The following is a 19,431-nucleotide window of genomic DNA, read 5'->3' as shown; positions in this document are numbered from 1 at the left end:
TTGGCAACAAATTGATGCAATAACTGTGTATATACTTTCAAAACCCTGTTTTCAAGATTCACAACGAATCTGCATATAGCTACAAAATCAGTTATGGCTCAAACAATCAAGCGGAAACAGTTATAACTAAAAGGTCATTGGTTATCTCGTCAAGCAATCCATTCAGCATGTGTCTTTCTACATCTTTTACGACAGCTTCCATTTCAGGAAATATGGACATCATTCTGCTCCATTCAAAATCCCACATGCAGTTTACATCAGGATCCTCATTGTAAATGTCTTTGTTGAGCATTTTATGTAGTCCAGCTGCTACATCGCACTCATCACTCCCATTCATGCCATAGGACTTTAGTAATTCCAAATTTTTGCAGAGTTGCCTGACCAAGTCATCCAAGGACCTTAGTTTTATATTACTTATTGTAGTCTTCATGTAGGGATTATATGTGAATTCGTGCCGCCTTGCTTTTCTCTTCATTACTTCATTTGCAGAGTCTAACACAAGCTTCTTGCCTGACACTTCATTTTCATGATCGCCAGCATGAAGGAAACTGACAGGTATATTGAGCTTGAAGAGAGCCTCTGCCGTACTTAGGAACATCTGACTTTTTATGACTGTCTCCTTGAGGTTTTTCTCTGGTTCTGTCAGTTGCTCTTGTTTATTCAATGCTGGAAATTGCATGTATCCATGTTGAAGAAGCTCTAGTTCAGTGCTTTCTTTACGAGTGTCTGCAATATCCAATAGTTAATACCAAATTTATCAAACATTGCATCGCATCTTTGATCTAGAATTATATGATGTTGTGAAAACGATACAAGGAGGATGTAAGAAGAATGTGGTCTTAATGTGAAAATATTGACATTCAATGGGAAACTGTAGCTTGATAAATTAAAAGCTCACCTAATCTTTGAACACCTTTGTTGAATTCTTCTTCATCCTTAAGTGCAGCAAGCTGTTCCTCCATCTGGAGATCATTTGATACATCTATAGAGTTGGAGACTATAGAGTCACCCTGCATAGCCAGTAAAGCTTTCCATAAGCTTTCCTGATGATAAACTTTAATTTAATACATTCAAAGTATAATGTGAGCTTACTTTGTTATTGAGATCGAGTTTGTTCTGCATGTTCTGATTTTGGAATTCATCTGCAAGAGTGCTGTTTAATATGATTGTCTTGTCATCTTTAGTTTCTAACTTTACTTCCAATGTCACTGGTTCAGTGACCATTTCTGATGCATTAGATGCACTGATGCCTTCTTTTCCTTCCTTGACCTTACAATTGCTGGGTTCCTCCATTTTTCTGGATCCGCGGTTTTTGTTTTGCATCTGCTGTTTCAGACCTTTCAACATGTTGTCTGGTCTTTTTGTGGATCTTGTAAGGCGATTACCAGTGGCATTTCTTCTAGTGAACAGTACTTCTATCTTTTCAGGAATCTCTCTTCTCTGAACTTTCCCGGTACCAGTTCTCTTCTGTGTGGCTGAGATCTCTATTGGCTTTGCTTCTGCTAGCAGTGGATTGCTACTTCCTTTTGTGATATCAATTTGTAGCTCTCTTTCAGTTTTGCATGAATCATGACTTTGTCTTTCTAACCTGGGACTTTGTTGATAGACTGCAGTCTTCTGCAAGTTATCAATTATGAGGGCAGCATCTTGATGTCGTCTGTTTACTGGGTCTCTCAAGGGAACTTTTTCAATCAGTTTAATGGATCTCCCATCACCAGGAGTGGATTTGTCACGTGATAACTTCTTCTGCAGATTCATGGCTGTAGTTCTCTTGATTTTTGGAGCATTTATGTGTTCCACTTGTTGGGCCTCATGGATTTTTGCCTGTTTCTGAAGCTGCTGAGGTTTATGGTCTACAACAGAACGATCAGGTCTTTTAGGCACCTGTTCTTGAAGGACTGCATGTTGATCCTGGACATTTTGTTGATTTTGTGCAACATAGTTGTTTGCATTCCTCTTTTCTAGCGAATTTGCACGGAACTCTTGCTCAATCCTATTGCTTGTTTTGTTTTCTGCTTTGAGCATTATGCTGCTTTGTGCCCTTTTCTGCAGCTCAGTATTCAAGACTAGCATTTTTCCTTCTCCCTCAACGGCTTTGCTCTGTTTATCCTCTCCATGAGTTTGTTTCCTCGTGCTGTCTTTAAAGCTTGTGAGTCCATTGACATGATTCGTGTGATTTTGTTGTTTCTTCATCACGATGTTTGCTGGTTTCAGCTCTGGCGCTGCCTCCATGCCAACTGCTTGCATTTTCAAATCTTTCTGCGGCTGGTTCCTCTCGGAGTTTACAATTTTAGAGCCGCCATCCAGTGTTTCCTGGCTCTTTTCAGGTTTGATTTGTTGCTTGGATTCTCTTCTTGGCAGGGAATTGTTGGTTGAATTCAACTTCGTGTTGGTGCTAAGATCAGATCCATTCCTACTCTCTCTAGTCAAAGGTTTTTTCTGCTTAGCACTTTCGCTTGAAACTTTCCCTTGCTTCAAACCCTTCCCCTTTGAATCATTTTTCCCGCCTATCAAGCCCTCCTTCAGAGGAATTTCTTCAAGCCCCATAAGTTTAGCTATGACATTTGAAATCCTTCCCTTCTCTTGAGTGGACTTTGATGAGCTTAGGTTATTATGTGGGGAGAGACTGAAATCTTGGACATAGCTATTAGACCGCCTATGAGGAACCAGCTGCGAGTTGCTGATAATAGGTTGTTCCGAAGTTTCATGTTTATATGGTAGGGCTAGTTGTTGCCGTCTTGTTGCACCTTGGACAGCTCGGGGGTTCCCAGAGGTTTTATCAAAGGAGAATCTAGGCCTATCCAGTTTCCACTGCTCGACTCTTTTCTCATTGTCATCTTCATCATCCTCATCCTCCTCCAGTAACTTTATACGACCTTTCCTCTGTGACCCGTTCGTGTATTCTGAAGCGTCCTGTAAGTTCACGAGCATCCTCAGGGACTCTTCCAAATCAATGGCACCTTTCAACAATTCTCTCCCAATTTCTATCGAGTTTCTGTCCAAGTTAAGGCCGTTGGAGCAGGCACTTAGAATCTGGTTTAGCTTGTGAACCCCTTTTGATATTTCATTGACATGGATGTGAGAGCCTGTGGGAAACTGAGCCGCTGAGCTGTGATTGTAGAAGCTGGTAGTCTCCATTTTCCTGGAGTTTGGCGATCTTCGACCAAAACGGTTGAAGAAATTTACTAGTGGATTACTGCTGGAACCGCCAATGCTACTGAGATTTCCACTATTCTCAAAGGCAAAAGCTATGGCCATGGACAGATCCCTGACTTGCCTTGAGCTTTGCCCGCCCTCGTAGAGAACGAGCTGGCTTGCAGTTTCTTTCGTATTGACTGATCTGCTGCCTCCAGTGGACCTTCTGCTAGTGTTTCCTGTCATAGAACCAGTCTGCAGGAATAGCTATCAGAACACTTGTTTCTGCTCAATCACTTAAAAAAGACCATTAACACTTACGGAATCTAGGACATTCATTTGTCGTGCGCCTCTTGATGTCTGCCCGGCACTTCCACGTGTAACTGTTGGTTCAGAGATTCATGAGATGTTAAAGGTAAAAGGTCAACAACTATAGGGATTCCACATGCAAAATCACCATAGATCACAAGCATTTTACTGTGTGTTTGCGGCTCAACTTTTGAGGGCAAATTCATGTGATTCGTGTTTGATCCTTTGGGGTAGATGATTCCTAGTACTAGTAGAGTATACATGAATAAGTGCAGAACATTCTTGGTCAGATTATATGCTTTTTTTCAATCACTAATACACTTGTTTTTTGGTGCTTTTAGGTAACTGATTCTTGATATATGATTTGGCCATTAAGAGTCTGAGACATATTGGAACTTTATAGTGAAGGTTGTGGTTCGAACTGAATATCTAGCATGTTTTCTATATTTGAAACAAGTATGGAATCATCAAAATATTTAGAGGGCGTTTGGCTAAACTTATTTTAAAGAACTTATAAGATGTGCCAAGAGCTTATAAGTTGTCAAATTGTTTGGGTAATTGAGCTTATAAGTTAAAGAGTGAATTGTGAGGTAGATAGAGAAAATCCTAGTTAGAGAGAGAAAGTTGTCGAGAGATGAAATTGGAAATATATATGATGAAAATAACAAACCATAGTTGAGTTTTTTTTTTTTTTGTAAAATGGTTGTTGCTAACAAGAAAACGAGAAAATAAGTTGTGGTTGAAGAACTTATTTTACCGCACACTTTGAAAGAGATTATAAACTCCTAAACAACTTATAAGCTCGCCAAACTCCCTCTTAGTAATATAGCCTAGATGATATTGGATTTCTTCAAGGTGAAGCATACTTTACAGAAATCAATCTGAGTAGAATCATTTGATCTATGCAATTGGAACCAGAGGAGCCAGCTGCCTCTTGCATCTTGATTGAGAGAGAGAAGAATAGGACCAACTATTTAGACAATTATGACTTGCATTGCTAAGTAAAATAGCTATCATAATGCTCTGGTTCGTAATGTTGCCTCGAGCTATATGAGAGAAACAGCATATTATCCTCAAGAAAATGTTAATCCTTTATATCTGAATTCTCCAAATCTTATCATGCAATTTCTTAAGAGTCAAATCATATTACAGGCTCTGAACATGCATGCTAAGATGAGAAACATTCTTTTCTTGCAGAGGAAAGGAGAATTTCACCTCTAGATGCTTGACTCGACTGTCTACTCGAATTCTGTGTGGCAGCCATCCTTTCCTTCCGCTGCCGAAGATCATTGAGCAGCTTCTGTGCAAAATCTGGTCTCGTCGTCATGTTGCTCGTTCGAAAAAGAAAAAAAAATAACAAAAAAAAGATCTAGGTGTTTCTGCAAACGAGTTGTTTAAAATTTTTAGTGTTTCTGCAAATGAGTTGTGCCTATTCTTTGGTGAGAAGGTTGTGTCAGTGCTTGGTGAGATGTAATGTAGGTGGAGGATGCAATCAAATTTGTATTTTCTGTTTTCTCATTTTATTTGTTTGGGTTACTTGTGATTTGTTGAAGGTTGATGTAAACATTACGAGTTGCTCTTGGTGGAGACTTGGAATAATTTGCTTCCATTCCACTCCAAGCAATGGAGAGCTGCAGCTTTAGGTTTATGGCTTCTAAATTAAGATTTCTTCTCTCAAATCTTTCATTTCTCGCTCGGAATATCCGAGTGACGCTTTGTTTTTAGACTCTTACTAGTACGACCATCCGTGCGATGCACGGGGAAATTGAAATTAAATGATATATTTAAATAAATAAATATAAATATAAAACAGAAATAAAATATAATAAATATAAAATATGATTTAGAAATAAAATACTAATCTTTATTCAATAAAATTTCGAATTTAAAAACGTAATTTTCAATTATGTATAAAGAGTATGATAATTATAGTTGTTAAATTATTTAAAAATGGAAATTAATATTACACATTATCATTATAAAGTATTTCACATAATAATAATAAATAAATATTTTCATACACATATATAAATAAAAAAGTTACTATGAAATTTTAACAAAGAAAAAGAAAATAAAATATTTTAAAATTTTAATAATTTATTAATTTTAAATTCATTTTTGATAATTTTTATATCATATTAAAGATCTTCTAACAATCTTAAACTTAAGATGCACATCGAATATTGTTTTATAAATTAAATTTGACAATGTTTAGAAAAGAATTAAAATTATAAAAAAAAAGAGAAAAAAATAGTAAAAAAATTGATGGGCGAAGAGAGAGAAAAAATGGAGAGAGAAAACTCCTCTTTTATATATTATATAGATCTCTATTTTAAATGTAGGATGAAATAGTTAACAATAATGATAATATAAGTAATAATTTATAATTTTGCATATATGGGGCGTACGTTTGTGAAAAATTAAAATAAAAATCAAATGTTGTAGTACAGATGGCATTTTATTTTCTAATATTTATTTGATAAGTGAGCTTTCGTGACTTTTTAGATATAATGTATCGAGCAGTTTGTTGTTTTGCCTGTTTTTGTAGAGTATATATTGGTAGGTTAGAAATCCTTAATGTATTTATTACATTAACGATTAAGTCATAGTTTCTATAAGCAATATTGTTGATTAAGTGAAAGATATACTCCCTCCGTTCCATACGAATCTTGATACGTATTCTTTTTTGGGTCGTCCCAAGAATCTTGACACATTTCTAAATAAGGTAATAATTATTACATTGTCTCTCCTATTTTATCACTTTTATTATCTTCTCTCTCCTATTTTATCACTTTTATACTTTATTAACTACACACTTAAAACACTAATCTATAACTCCTTAATTCTCATGTCGAAACCAAATATGTCAAGATTCGTGAGAGGAGTAACTAATTATCGAACATATAAATGCTGCATACATATCAAAACTGATTACAGGTCGTTGAAATAATAATTTCCTCCAAAATATATTGAAGCTTTTTGTTGTAACATTTATTTAATGGCTTTACTATTTGCTACTATACTCGTTGGGAAGCAAGCCTTACTGATAAATTTGGAGCGTTGTGTGACAATAAATATAGGAACTTCCATTAAATTTATTAGTTATTATAATAAAGTTTCTTTCAATTTCCATACACCTCAGAAGTTGGACATACTCAATGTCCCCAATGAATTGAGCTGTTTCAGGATCAATGACATAATTTTTATAGCTCGTAATTTTTTTTGCGCAACTCAAGAAAAAATTAAATATTCCTTTCTGTATAAAAAGGAATTGGAATTGCTTCTTTAGAAGAAAACATAGCGAATAGGGAATTCATAATTTTTTATTTATTAAATACAAAAACTTTTGTTAAATCGTGTTTGGTAGAAAAAAAAAACATTTTTAATACTTATCCATCTCTCTACTAGAAAATGTTAATAATTCCTTGACATAAAAAAATTTGAATTTTGCTTATTATTATTATTATGTGGAGTCTCCCTCAACCAAATGCGACGGCGGCAGAATTAATCTTGTCGTGCTACCGGGATTATATCATATTTATAAAGCTACGTTATTTTATTTCATGACCCCAATAATATAGTGCACACATCTGGCTGCCACCTAATCGTTACATCATTTACAATTTAGGGGAAATTCACAATCTTGATAAAAAAAAAACTCTAGTAAAAATTCATCCACGCACGTGTTAACTAAGTAATACAGTACTATATTATATGTGTATGTCAATGCCTTTTTATACCTACATTATTATTATTATTTTTTTAATGTTAATGCTATTGACATATTATATTACTTGTGATAGCCATCGATTATATAAAGATCAATGATTAGATATTTTTTTTTAGTTTACACAGGAGAAAAAGTTATTTGATTCCTATGTATATACATAGATAAATAGGTGATATTTTCAACCATATTATTTAATAAATCCAACCAATGAAAATCAGAGTGCTTTGAGAAGAAGGGATACTACTCTACTATACGTCTACCTCTAATATACTTTGCACCTACTTAGGTGGTCTAGTTTGATGTTTGGCTATGATTTCTGTTAATAATATGACGACAACAAATAAATTTGAATTCAAATGTCAATCTTTCATAGCACAAAAGATGAAGGGGGAAAAATTTGAGAGTTCCAATTCTTGAAAATGACAATAAAATGTGATATTAATGTGTTTTTGATCAACTTTCTATCACTTAATGAAAGTTTTCATTTGAATGGTGAGGATTGAGAATAATATTTGATATATTAAGTCAATCAAATTATTCAACTTTTTGAAAAAAAAAAAAAACAAATCTTCGAAATCATTTAAGTTGGGGGAAATCGATAAAAAAAAAAAGTTCCTAAATTTAGTTTTATGTATGTATTTTATATATTAAAAATGATTAATACATAAGAGTAGAATTTATTTATCTCGAATATCAACTGCGAATTTTTTTGGTCATCCATAAATAAGTATTGGAATAGTTTGACACGGTGGTTAAGTAAAGAAAGATGGTGGGAAGGAATCATTATTAACTAATCATTTTTGTATCTAAATATATAGAGCTTGTTGTGTTTTAGGTGTCAATGGACTGTGTATAGTTTTATGATTTATATCCCAACACTCATTTGTCTTCAAAATACAATAATTGTTGTACCACCATTTGGGTAGCTAACAATTTCATCATGGCCTACTAAAAGGTAAAAATATTTAGGCCAACCCCACCTCCTCCTTTATTGTAAATATTGTTTAAAATAGTGTACGTCAAATATCTCAAAATATCATCCATTTTTTATGTTAAAAATGAAATTAATATCATTTTGTTACAGATGAGCTCGAAAAAACAGCGACCGTGGAGGAAATTTCAAAGTTGAGTGTTGGAGATCCAAATATTTTATGATTTTCAGATAAATCTCTTCAAAGGCGAGCATAAATTATGCATTAATTAATCAATTAATTCTTAGGATTGATACTGATAAGTTGTTGACTAGATATATATTTTAAGGGTAAATCTATTTGGATCAAATTGATTGTGATCAATGAGGATAAAACAGTCATAATATTAAAAATAAAAATATGTTTTACCATAAATATCCCTAGTAAAAGTTTACCAATTTTATATACTATATGTTGAATTAAGTTTAAAATCTGAATTATATATACTATAATTTTATTTAAATATTTTAACATGTTTCTGAAAATGGAATGACAAATATATATTTTAATTAAAATAAATTATCAATTTTTAAAAATAAACATAACCACTTAATGTTGATTTTTAAAGAAAATTTAATGATGAATTATTATTCAATTAATACACACACACACACACACATATATATATATATATATATATATATATATATAGGGTTAGATTCTATGGAGAAATTGATTTTTTTTTTTTTCTGAAAGTTAGGAACGTTGAACATGTCAATAGTTTTTGATGAACATAACAATAATTTTATTGAACGTTTGGGGACGTTTGAGGATCGAATCCTGGAGTGCGAAATTTTAAACAAATATATATTTTCAAGAAATACGTGCGTTCATAAAAAATTGCTGACATGTTCATCACAATTATTGATATATTCATCAAAATTTGGACACGAGATTTATTGTTAATTCTGGACCGTTTAATGAATTATGATCAATAGATGAGATTGTTTCTCACTTCTTTAAATATTTGTCTTTCTCAATAGAACTTTCCCCTATATATATATATATATATGTATGTATAAATATATAAGAAAAAACCAATCAGAATTTTTATTGAAAATACAAACATTTAATGATTTTTTTTTTGTTTCCAATAGAGAATGGTTCAAATGAGATTCCTCATATACGGTGAGATCTTAGATTGATTTGTAGGTGTTGATTTAATATATCATATGACTGATATTTACATGAAGTGGGGAAAAATTTACTGGGTTCAAATTCTACAGGGAGCAAAAATTTTACTATTTTTTTTAATATCGTTATTCAATACTATATACTGAGTTATTGATTCTCACTTTTCCCCCCGTTCACCAAAAATAGTCCTAAAGGTGGACGACATGAATTTTAATAAAAATAGTTATTGTATTGTGAGTGGAGCAAGAGGTCCACTTAAAAAGAGTCTTTATAATGATAATTAATTGTATTGTGAGTGAAGAATGAGGCTCACCGTGTGATAGATAGTTTTCAAAAATAGAAAATGATTAATTTTTGTGGACATCCGAGAATAACAAAAAATGACTATTTTTTGTGGACGGAGGGAGTATTAAAATTATAAAATAAAAAATATACAAAGAGTAAAAATATCTTTTTATATTAGAAAATATCTATTGCATTTAATTCGGATCAAATGGATCCAAGTAGCATCACCCATGTTTTAATTAAAATTGTTATCATATCACACAAAGCTAAAAAATAACAACAAGAACAATCTAGCAGCTGGAACTTATCCATTTGATGAGAATTTTTTATGCAAAAGTACTAAGGTTTTTGACGTTAAATGGCACTTTGATATCTCATTTTATTAATTTAACATTTTAATTTGGTTTTGTATTTTACTCACTTTGGATATAAGCCTTTATACCTACTATTACACATAATAAATTGAAATATGAACAAATTTTTTATGTCTGCTGAGAGACTGGAGAACAATTTTTATCCTTTTATCCTCACGTACGACAACATTATATAATATATATGTTAGATTGTTTGTTTTAATTTCTTTAACATTGAAGTCGACCAATTAATTAAGTTGTTTGCTGTATCCAACAAAGTACTTAATTATATGTTTATATTTTAAAATAACTAGTTCTATTTCCACTACAAGAAATGGACTTTTACAATTTTTATTCGAGAATATTGATTTTTTTTTATTATTATTTTATTTTTTATTTTTTTATAGATAAAGTTTGGCTGGTGGGCATGAAAGCATATCCATTATTACTAACTAAGTAATTTAAAATGTTATTATTATATTCAAGAAGTTGTCACCACCAAACTCAACACGAAGACCGATATTATATCCAATGGAATTCAAATCGTGGAATGTCGATGGCCCTATTTCATTTTAGATGGAAAATTACTTTCATTCAAATATACTGTTCATCTTCACTGATTAAATTTAATTAAAAAAATATATGCACTGATTAGATTTAGTTAAAAAATATATTATTTTGTAATTAAATTTATTAATTATCAATTAGAAAAAGTAATTAATAAAATTAAATTAGTTAATTAAATTAAAAGAAGATGGGGCCAACCGCAAGATGAGACTAGTCGTAAGTTGAGATCACTTCATTGATTAAGAAAAGAGGAAAAATAGTGTGTACGTACGTTGGCCTAGCGATAATGTGGCTAATGCTTGATAAACATGTATTTTTGCTTCTTGATGTGTCATATTCGATGTTTAGTTATGAAAATTTTGTGTGTTTAATGATTTATGTGAGTGTATATTGATTTATTATCAAAAACTTGCTATTTCCTTGTTGTTTGACTGAATTTTCAGAAATATTGAAGCAGAATTTGGAAGAATGGTTTGAAATAAAAGTTGTAGATCATTTCCTTGTTGTAAAATTTGGAAGAATGGGGGCAAATCGAAGTTCGGATGAGAGAAATATGACCGAAACAAAAAAACTGGAGGACCCACGGCCGCGACCCTTGACCCCGGGAAAAAGATGGAAAAGTTCTAAAATATTGTCCCAGATGCGTTTTTATTAGTATTTTCGAGTTATGTATTGTATTTGACACCATGACCTTTAAATACAGCTTGAGAGCTTCAAGAAAAGACCCTAGTGTTGGGGTCCCGGAAGGTTGACTGACAGGTGTATGAGGGGGAGGAATACACATGTGGGCTATTTTTCGCAAATAAAACAAACTTAACCAAATTTTTCAGTTCGAAATAGGTTGTAGACTGATATTGAAAATACTTCAGTAATTTGACATCAGTCGAGCACTGGGCTTAACTGATATCCAAGTAAAGCTTCAGTCTAGTTTGTAAAATAGAGTAGAGTTATTAATCTCTCTGACTATCTGTTGAGTCGTCAGTAGGATTAATAACTCAGCAGCAGAATTTAAACTTAATGCGAATGGCCTTTAGAAAAGGTTTGTCACTTGTAAAATCCTTAGTTACACTTTTCAGTTAATCCAGTTCAGTTTAAAATAGTTTGACACAAGTAAGGAAATAACTGAAAATAGATAAAGAACACAAGGATTTTTATGTGGTTTGGAAACAACTTTCCTACTTCCACGGCCAGATTATTTGTCTGACAAACACTCTGGGTTTATGCTTAAAGGTGCACAACAAACCTATCAATCCACTCTGAATTGGATTTAACACTTAGCACGCCCTGACACTGTCGTGTCCAATCAGCAATGTTAAGGTCTTTGGAGACAGAACCTTTAATCTGAACTCCCTCTTGACTTAACTGGTGCCAAGGTAACCGTCTTGTTTAGTTTTCTGATACTAAACAACAACCACTTGGTCTTACCAGGTGCCAAGGGACCGAACTGTTTAGTTTGCTGGTACTAAACAACAACCACTTGGCTTAACTAGTGCCAAAGAACTATCTGTTTAGTTTCTTGGTACTAAACAACCACTCAAACACACTTTTCTCTTGTTTAAAAAGAGGTTTGGACACTTCCAACTAGGACCTACTGAGAACAGGCTTTCGAGTAATCCATTCTAGGCTTAAGATAAAGCAAGAAGTGCCTAGTCTACTAAGAGAGTTTAGGTAATCAGCTAGACTGATTTTACAATGATTTTTCACTCTATTCTTTAATTCGAAATTTATCTATCTATGAAAGTGTTGACTCTTTAAATTGACAGAGTTTCAACGTATGTCTTCGAATCAGTGAAGATTGCAGTTGTTTCTCAAGCTCTATTTATAAGCGAAGTCTTAAATAGATCCATTGGAGAGATGGTCTTCAGGATTTCTGTCGTTGTGAGAGGATGTCGCTTCTTGGGCTGAGGTGGCAATCTTCGGATACTCCATTTGACATAAATTTTAATTGTCTTATCCTTGGAGTATGGTGTTTCTGCATCTTTACACGCAAAGGGAAGCTCTGGTACTTGCAATAACGATCTTCAAATCTTCGGCATTTAATGCTGTTGTACTTGAGCATTTAATGTGGTGTGTCTGGTACTCTTTACTTCAGTTAGAAGCAGAAAGTCGACTGATGCTTGATTCAAGCTTCAGTTCAATGTTGGTGTTGCTTTACATGAGAATCTTCGACTAGTGGCTGGTGACTTGTGACTTCAGTCAAGATGCGTCCTACTGTTTGTCCAGCTTAGTATGCTTCAGTTTTGCTGTTTTCGATCTTCAGTCTTTGCAGCTTCAGTCAAGGCTTGTGAGGACTAAAACACTTTAGTCCATAAGAGAATTAAAAACAAGAGAAGCTTTTGAAATGGTTTTGGTATCATCAAAACTAGGACAATGATATTTCATTAATTTCCCAACACCTAGATTTTACCTTTGTTCATATTTACATTTGGAGAACTTAAAGAGACGACATACTTGAAGATTGGAAGCAATTGAAGATTCATCATAGCTTTACAAGTTTTATTATTGGACGATTTATTATATTTTTTTATTGTTAATTGCTAATTTATATGTCAATGTGTGGCTACTCAGATTGTCAATTTTACATGTCTTAGTGACTCGTCCTTTATTTCAACCGTTTCTTCTTCGTTTGTGGATTGATTCTTGATTCATTTTCATCTATGAATTAATTAATATTGTTTCGAACTTTAGTCGTATCAAGCTCAATTTCCTTATTCTTTGGCACATTTTATCTTATTCTCAACTTTCAAGTATCTTATTGTGCTTTAGCTGTCACAAAACATTCAAAATTGATCAAACACGTAAAATTATACCCAAATATGATATTTTTGTATGATAATGAAAACAAATCAAAAGACAACATACAAATATCTCATTCCATTATGAAAAGTGAGACATCCCAAATAAGAGAGAATATATTGCTAAAAAGGAATGAGACATTCCATTATGAAAAGTGAGACATTCCATTATCAGTTTCAGTTAAGTGAGGAATTTGTGCACAAGAGAGGAAAAGTAAAAATGAAAGCGATAATCAACACGAGATTTTTACGTGGTTCGGAAACACGATCCTACGTCCACTGTCAGTTGATCAGACTAACAATCACTCTGGGCTAGTGCTTACGGGTGCACAACAAACCTTGAACTGAAACAAAGTTTTAGTGGCAATACACTGGATTGGACTTCTCGTCTCATTCTCAGCTCGCAGTTGCAATGACTACACTCGCCTTGCTTGAGGGGGCTAAGAACTCTTGAGTTCAGACAATTGTCTAGAACTCTCTCTCTCTCTCTCTCTCTCAAACTCTCTTTTCGCTCAGTTGAAAAGGGGTTCGAAATACCAACATGATTACATAGAACAGACTCTCTGTAATCAAAACTTAGGCTAGGGATTTTACAAGGAAATTGCCTAAGGATGTAAGAGAATTTGGGTAATCAGTTAACCGATTTGAACTTTGGATATTCTCTTCTTCGATTTAAATTTTGGAAAGCAATGAGTAGGCTGAGTCACAATTTCGGCAGAGGTTCAGCTTAAGTGTTTGAATCAGTGAAAATTGAAGATGATCCTCGAACTCTATTTATAGGCAAAGTCTTGAATAGATCCGTTGGCAATATGGTCTTCAAGAATTTGACCGTTGTGAGATAGATTTAAATTTTCGGCTAAGGCTTCAATCTTCGAGACTCCTAATTTGTTGAGGAATGAGAGTCTCTAGCAGTAGATGTATGGTTCTTCTGAAAAGTTAGCATGAATTAGGAAAGCTCTGCTCAAGAAAGGACGATCTTCATATCTCTGCAATTAATGCGGCTGTACTTGATGTGTACGTGGCTTTCCTTTCAACTTAAAACTTCAATCTGATGAAGAATGTTTACTGATACTTGACTTATGTATCAGTCCGCTATATCCACGTGACCAACATTAGTTATTCAGCTATAACTGAATCTTCAGTGAAGACTTCGTCCATTAAATACTTCAGTATTTGTCTTTAGCCATTTCAGTTGCAATCTTCAATCAAGCAGTCTTCAGTCTTGAAACTTCAGTCCATCGATCTTCAGTCTTCAGATCTTCAGTCTAACTAGTTAACTGAACTCTAACACTTGAGTTCAAAAGGATCTACTTTAGAAAAGAAAAACTAAGATTTTTGGTATCATCAAAACTAGGGCAAGGATATTTCATTAATTTCCAAACATTAATTATATTTTATTTTATTTTTAAAAATATGTTAAATAATTTTTTTATTTAATTAATTTATGGATGGCTACAATGTGGTTGTTTATCACTCCTTTTTAAACCCAAAACTATGCAGTTTAAGAGCCAAATATTGAGACCGACCTAAACATTTGATCTCAAATTTGCGACTAAACATGTACTAATAATATGACTAAACATTTACTAATAATATGAAGGGTTAAGTACTTAATTCCCCTATATCGATGGCGTCCCTATCTCGTACATGACCCTATAGTCAGAGTTCAAAGTTGTTTACTATCTCAACGTGGCAAAATCGCACCAAATACCCCCCTCCCGCATTTTAACGGGGGTTAACATCGTTAGAACATTTTTTTTAAATTATGCTCTCTCCTTGAACCCAGACGCTTATCGTCCCCCCTCATTCCCGATGGGTTTCTTCCCCATGAAAAATGGGCAGTTAAGGAACATCCCTCACAAATTGAGGCCGAGTGTGGGTATCTGGGGGCGAGGCAGAGCGATGACAGTGGCTTATTGCTGCGGCTGCCAACTTTTTAACGTGGCGCGAGGGCTCGTTCGTCGGAGTGGAGCGGCGTCGATGTCCAGATCTGAGAGGATAGGGGCTGAGGGAGGTTAGGCGGCGGCGGATGGCGTCTGCGCGTGTCTGGTTTCAGGGGTAGAGTCGAGGGAGACGGGTGTAGGGTGACCGACGCCGCCGCCACTTGACCCACGAGCGGCGACTGGTTGCTAGTGTGTCGTCGGAGTCCAATGAAAATCGAGAAAGATTAGGCAGAGGTGGTGGTTCTCACCACTGCTTCGCCGTCGGATTGGGTGTGATTTTATTGAGTCGGAATGAGGAAGATGGAGGAGCCGCGGTGGCAGAACTTGAGAGAGGGAGTGGCGGATTGAGATATATATGTTATAACCGGGTACACGATCGAGATATTACAAAATATTTATTTTGAGAAATTACGACTCAAAATAATTGAAAATATTACAAAGTAAATAATTTGAGAAATTACAACTCAAATAATTGTATACAACTGAAATATACTGTATAAATAAATTATAAGTATAAACTAAGTCGAGTCGAGATAAATCTCTTCCCGCAAGAAGATTATCGCCCCGGTAGTGCTCTTCGGTTTGGCGTATCTTCCCCAAAGGTAAAACGACTTCGTCTCGTTGGATGTAGCACCACAATCCGGCGAGCTCCGGCGAACTTAATAGGATCAAGAACTGAGCACAAGTGTTTGCAGAGAGTGTGAGTGTAAATGGCAGAATACAGAAATTTGTTGGTGTTGTTCGTCATTTCTGCATGCTCTCCACAAGTCTATTTATAGACATGTGGTAAGTATGAATTCATAACCTTGAATTCTACTCCGACGGCTGGAAGCCGTAAAGGTTGAAGAGTTGGCCGGTGGGCGCAGTCATTGAAGAAACTTAGTTGCAAAATTGAAGACGCCATGCAGAAGTCGAAGCTGGCGTGCTTCTGCTGCTGCTGTGACTGTTGCTGTGGGCTTGGGAATAAAAAACAATCATTGGGCCAAGAATAAATTCTGTTGGGCCAATAAATAAAAAGCCCAGTGGAGTTGGTCCAAAAAATAGTTTGGGCCCCAAACACCACCCCAAAGCACCAATTGCCAAGATCCAAGTCCTTGGCCGCGGCCCGTACCCGACCCGCCCGTCCGGCGGCGGCGGCGATGTCGTCGTCCGTCCGATCGATCGTCGGCGGCGGCGCGCGTGTGTGCGCGCGAGGCTAGTACTTAGATCAAGCCCACTAGCAAGCCCACAAGTCAATTTATTAACTCCATGTGCTTTGCTATTCTTATACATGAAAAATATCTCTATGTTTTCCAATGTGGGATAACATAACAAATGTTATTTTTCCTCTTCAACATCCAAACTTTGACATACAATATCTCACTCATCGGAAATCGGTTTTGAGACTTCAAGTATATCACGTTGATCTACTCGAGATGTAGATTAACATCCAATAATTATTTTAATTAAATAATAAATATTTAATTAAATAATAATTTTCAGATATGGCATAAAACCATATTTCCAACAATATATATATATATATATATATATATATATATATATATATATATATAGGTGGCTGGGTGTGGGTGTGAGTGCTGGTGTACGTGGTCGAAAATGACGTGTTGAGGTTTAGGGGGCGGTATTACGCAGCGACAGTGGGCCAGAGTGGATGAAAGGGGGAGGTCAAAGTGGTGGAGGTTCAAGGAGAGAGCATAATTAAAAAAAAAAAAAAAAAAAAAAAAAACTATTTTTTCTAACGGTGTTAACTTTTGTTAAAATACCGAGGATATTTAGTGCAATTTTACCATGTTAAGATAGTAAACAGCTTTGACCCTGATTATAATGTCCTATACGCGACACTGACATCATGGATTGTGAGAAATTTGGAACTTAACCTAATATGAATTTTATTAGTCGCCACGACCATATTACAACCATAATTTGTGTATCAACGAAGTAACGTTTCTCGTGATATAAATTTGTAGCTTAAAATTCAAAATTTAGGAGTATTCGTAAGGAACTTAATTTTATGGTGGGGCCCTCGCATCAAGTCGACGAAACTAGCCATTTTCCTACAAGTACAACATAACTCATTCAAGTACCTGTTATTTGCATTTATCACTTTCCCCAATTTTTTTGGATTTGGATTTTCAAACTGTGAAGTGTGAATTATCATTAGTGTACGCTTTGGTAAATTTCAGGCCACGTATGATGAGGCATGAGCAAATTGCACTGAAGAAGTGAAGAATGGGGTGCATGAGCACAACCACGTATTATTTACTTATTTATGAGTGGAATACCTAAATTGGTAATGCATAAATTTACGTAATATATCATTAATTACTCCAATGGATGGTTCAAGTTATGAGCATGGATTGGTCTCACTTAAATGCTGCATCCTACTCTTGTACTGAAAATATATAGAAATACTATTGACGTCCAATAATCACATAATGTTTCATCATAAAAATAGTGTTCCTTATAATACATTCAAACAATGAGATTTCTTTATAAATAAAGATGTCTAAATATTTGAACCCTATCTCTCTCCTCTCCAAGTAAAGAAAAAAAAATAGTAATAATGCCGAACAATAAATAATTGTATTGTCTCAATTAGAATATTTTTACTCATAAAAGAAATTAGAACATTTTTTTAGATAAGTTATATATACAATTAATATGACTCATTATAAATTTAAACTTTTATACTTCATTAAATACACTAGTCAGTCCAATAAAATCTAATATCAGATTTTCTTGTACTTGCTTTGTTCCCAAAAAATAGTCAATTTTTGTCATTTTGATATGTCACAAAAAATAATCTCTTTTCATTTGTGCACACTACCCATAACATATTACCCTTAATATGTCAATTTATTTACCTATTTTACCATATGATAAGCTCATTTTTCCGTTTAAATACACTTAATTATTAACATTATCTTTAAGGTGAGACTTTTTTTGTTTAAAATACACTCAAATAATCTTTATTAAAACTATTCATATGATTATTTTTGGAGAGTGGAATTAATTATTAGGATGGTACATTTCATGTGCTTGAAATACTGAATTAAAAAAATGAAAAATAATCATATCAAATTTTCGTGAATTTAAGATAAAAAAAAATAGATCTCATATTTTATATCAAATATATAAAACTTATTACATATTAAATTATAAAAATAATATTACACTATTGTCTGTAAATTAAAATTAAGGATAAATATCTCTTTAAATCAAAACTATTTTTGTACTATCAAAACATATCCTAATTATCAATTATTATTTTTTTTAAATCACAAACTATCTATTGTATCCATTGTACCCTTCGACCCTTTTTCGGCTCTGAAAAAATTTGACGTAACTCGTCGGATATTATGATGTATTTAGAATTATTATTTTCTTAACTTACGTGGCACAAAATGATGTCATTTTGTGCTTTACTAATTTTTGAAAAATACAAAACAATACACAATCCTTGTTCCATATTGCAAAAGTGATTTTTTTTAATTAGTAGCTCAGAAAACGACATCATTTTGCCATGTAAGTTTTTTTTTAAAGAATATTAACTATAAATACATTGCGGCATTAATACAAAATCGATAGTTAATAATTTTAAGACATTTTTGATATTTTAAGATATAGTAATTAACAGTGCAATAATTTTCCTCAAAAAAAATAAAATTAACAGTGCAATATATAATAGAACAATAAAATTTTATAAAAAAATATCGTTTCATACAAGTATAGATATAGATAAAGTTACAACTTTACGAAAATTCAAATTTCACATACCTAAGATTAGCATATAAAACTCTACCTACTTCTGCCGAAAATTGGAATCCCTTTCAATCTTGAGAATCACATCTTCTACTAATGTAAATTCCTCATAAATTATGAATTGTAAATTAAGATATAAAATAACTAAAAGCGATTTACAACAAGATCGTCATATGTCAAAATAATATTTCCATCGCGACACGCTTCCAAGAAATTCCGGAATTGCCCATGAAAACGACTAACCAAAAATTAAGAAAATGGAAATAAAATTCTGAAAAGAACTCATTAGGACTTATAATATTTGATTCCAATTAATTTTTTGCACTGATTCTATTCTAATGGAAAAAAGAAAACAGAGAATTGTTAATCCTGTACTTGAACAAAAAGCCCGAGGCAGCTAAACATTTAAAAGACAAATTTAACCCTCGAAATCATTTTGCCATA

The 19,431-nt window shown here is 33.6% G+C and overlaps 1 protein-coding gene across 1 annotated transcript; it reads right to left on the bottom strand.

Annotated features, from left to right (window-relative positions):
- Window positions 1-4,978, bottom strand: LOC131003340 (uncharacterized). The gene is made up of 5 exons (XM_057929862.1): window positions 4,660-4,978; window positions 3,457-3,518; window positions 1,093-3,390; window positions 899-1,010; window positions 1-741 (listed from the first exon to the last, which is right to left on the bottom strand). The coding sequence occupies exons 1-5, from the start codon at window positions 4,769-4,771 to the stop codon at window positions 107-109; spliced, it is 3,219 nt and encodes a 1,072-aa protein (XP_057785845.1). The 5' UTR covers window positions 4,772-4,978; the 3' UTR covers window positions 1-106.
- Window positions 4,979-19,431: the final 14,453 nt, after the last annotated feature.

Source organism: Salvia miltiorrhiza, unplaced genomic scaffold (assembly GCF_028751815.1).
Source record: "Salvia miltiorrhiza cultivar Shanhuang (shh) unplaced genomic scaffold, IMPLAD_Smil_shh original_scaffold_190, whole genome shotgun sequence".
Lineage (NCBI taxonomy): Eukaryota > Viridiplantae > Streptophyta > Magnoliopsida > Lamiales > Lamiaceae > Salvia > Salvia miltiorrhiza.
The sequence above is the reverse complement of the archived record's forward strand: the minus strand, read 5'-3'. Positions and strand labels throughout refer to the sequence as shown.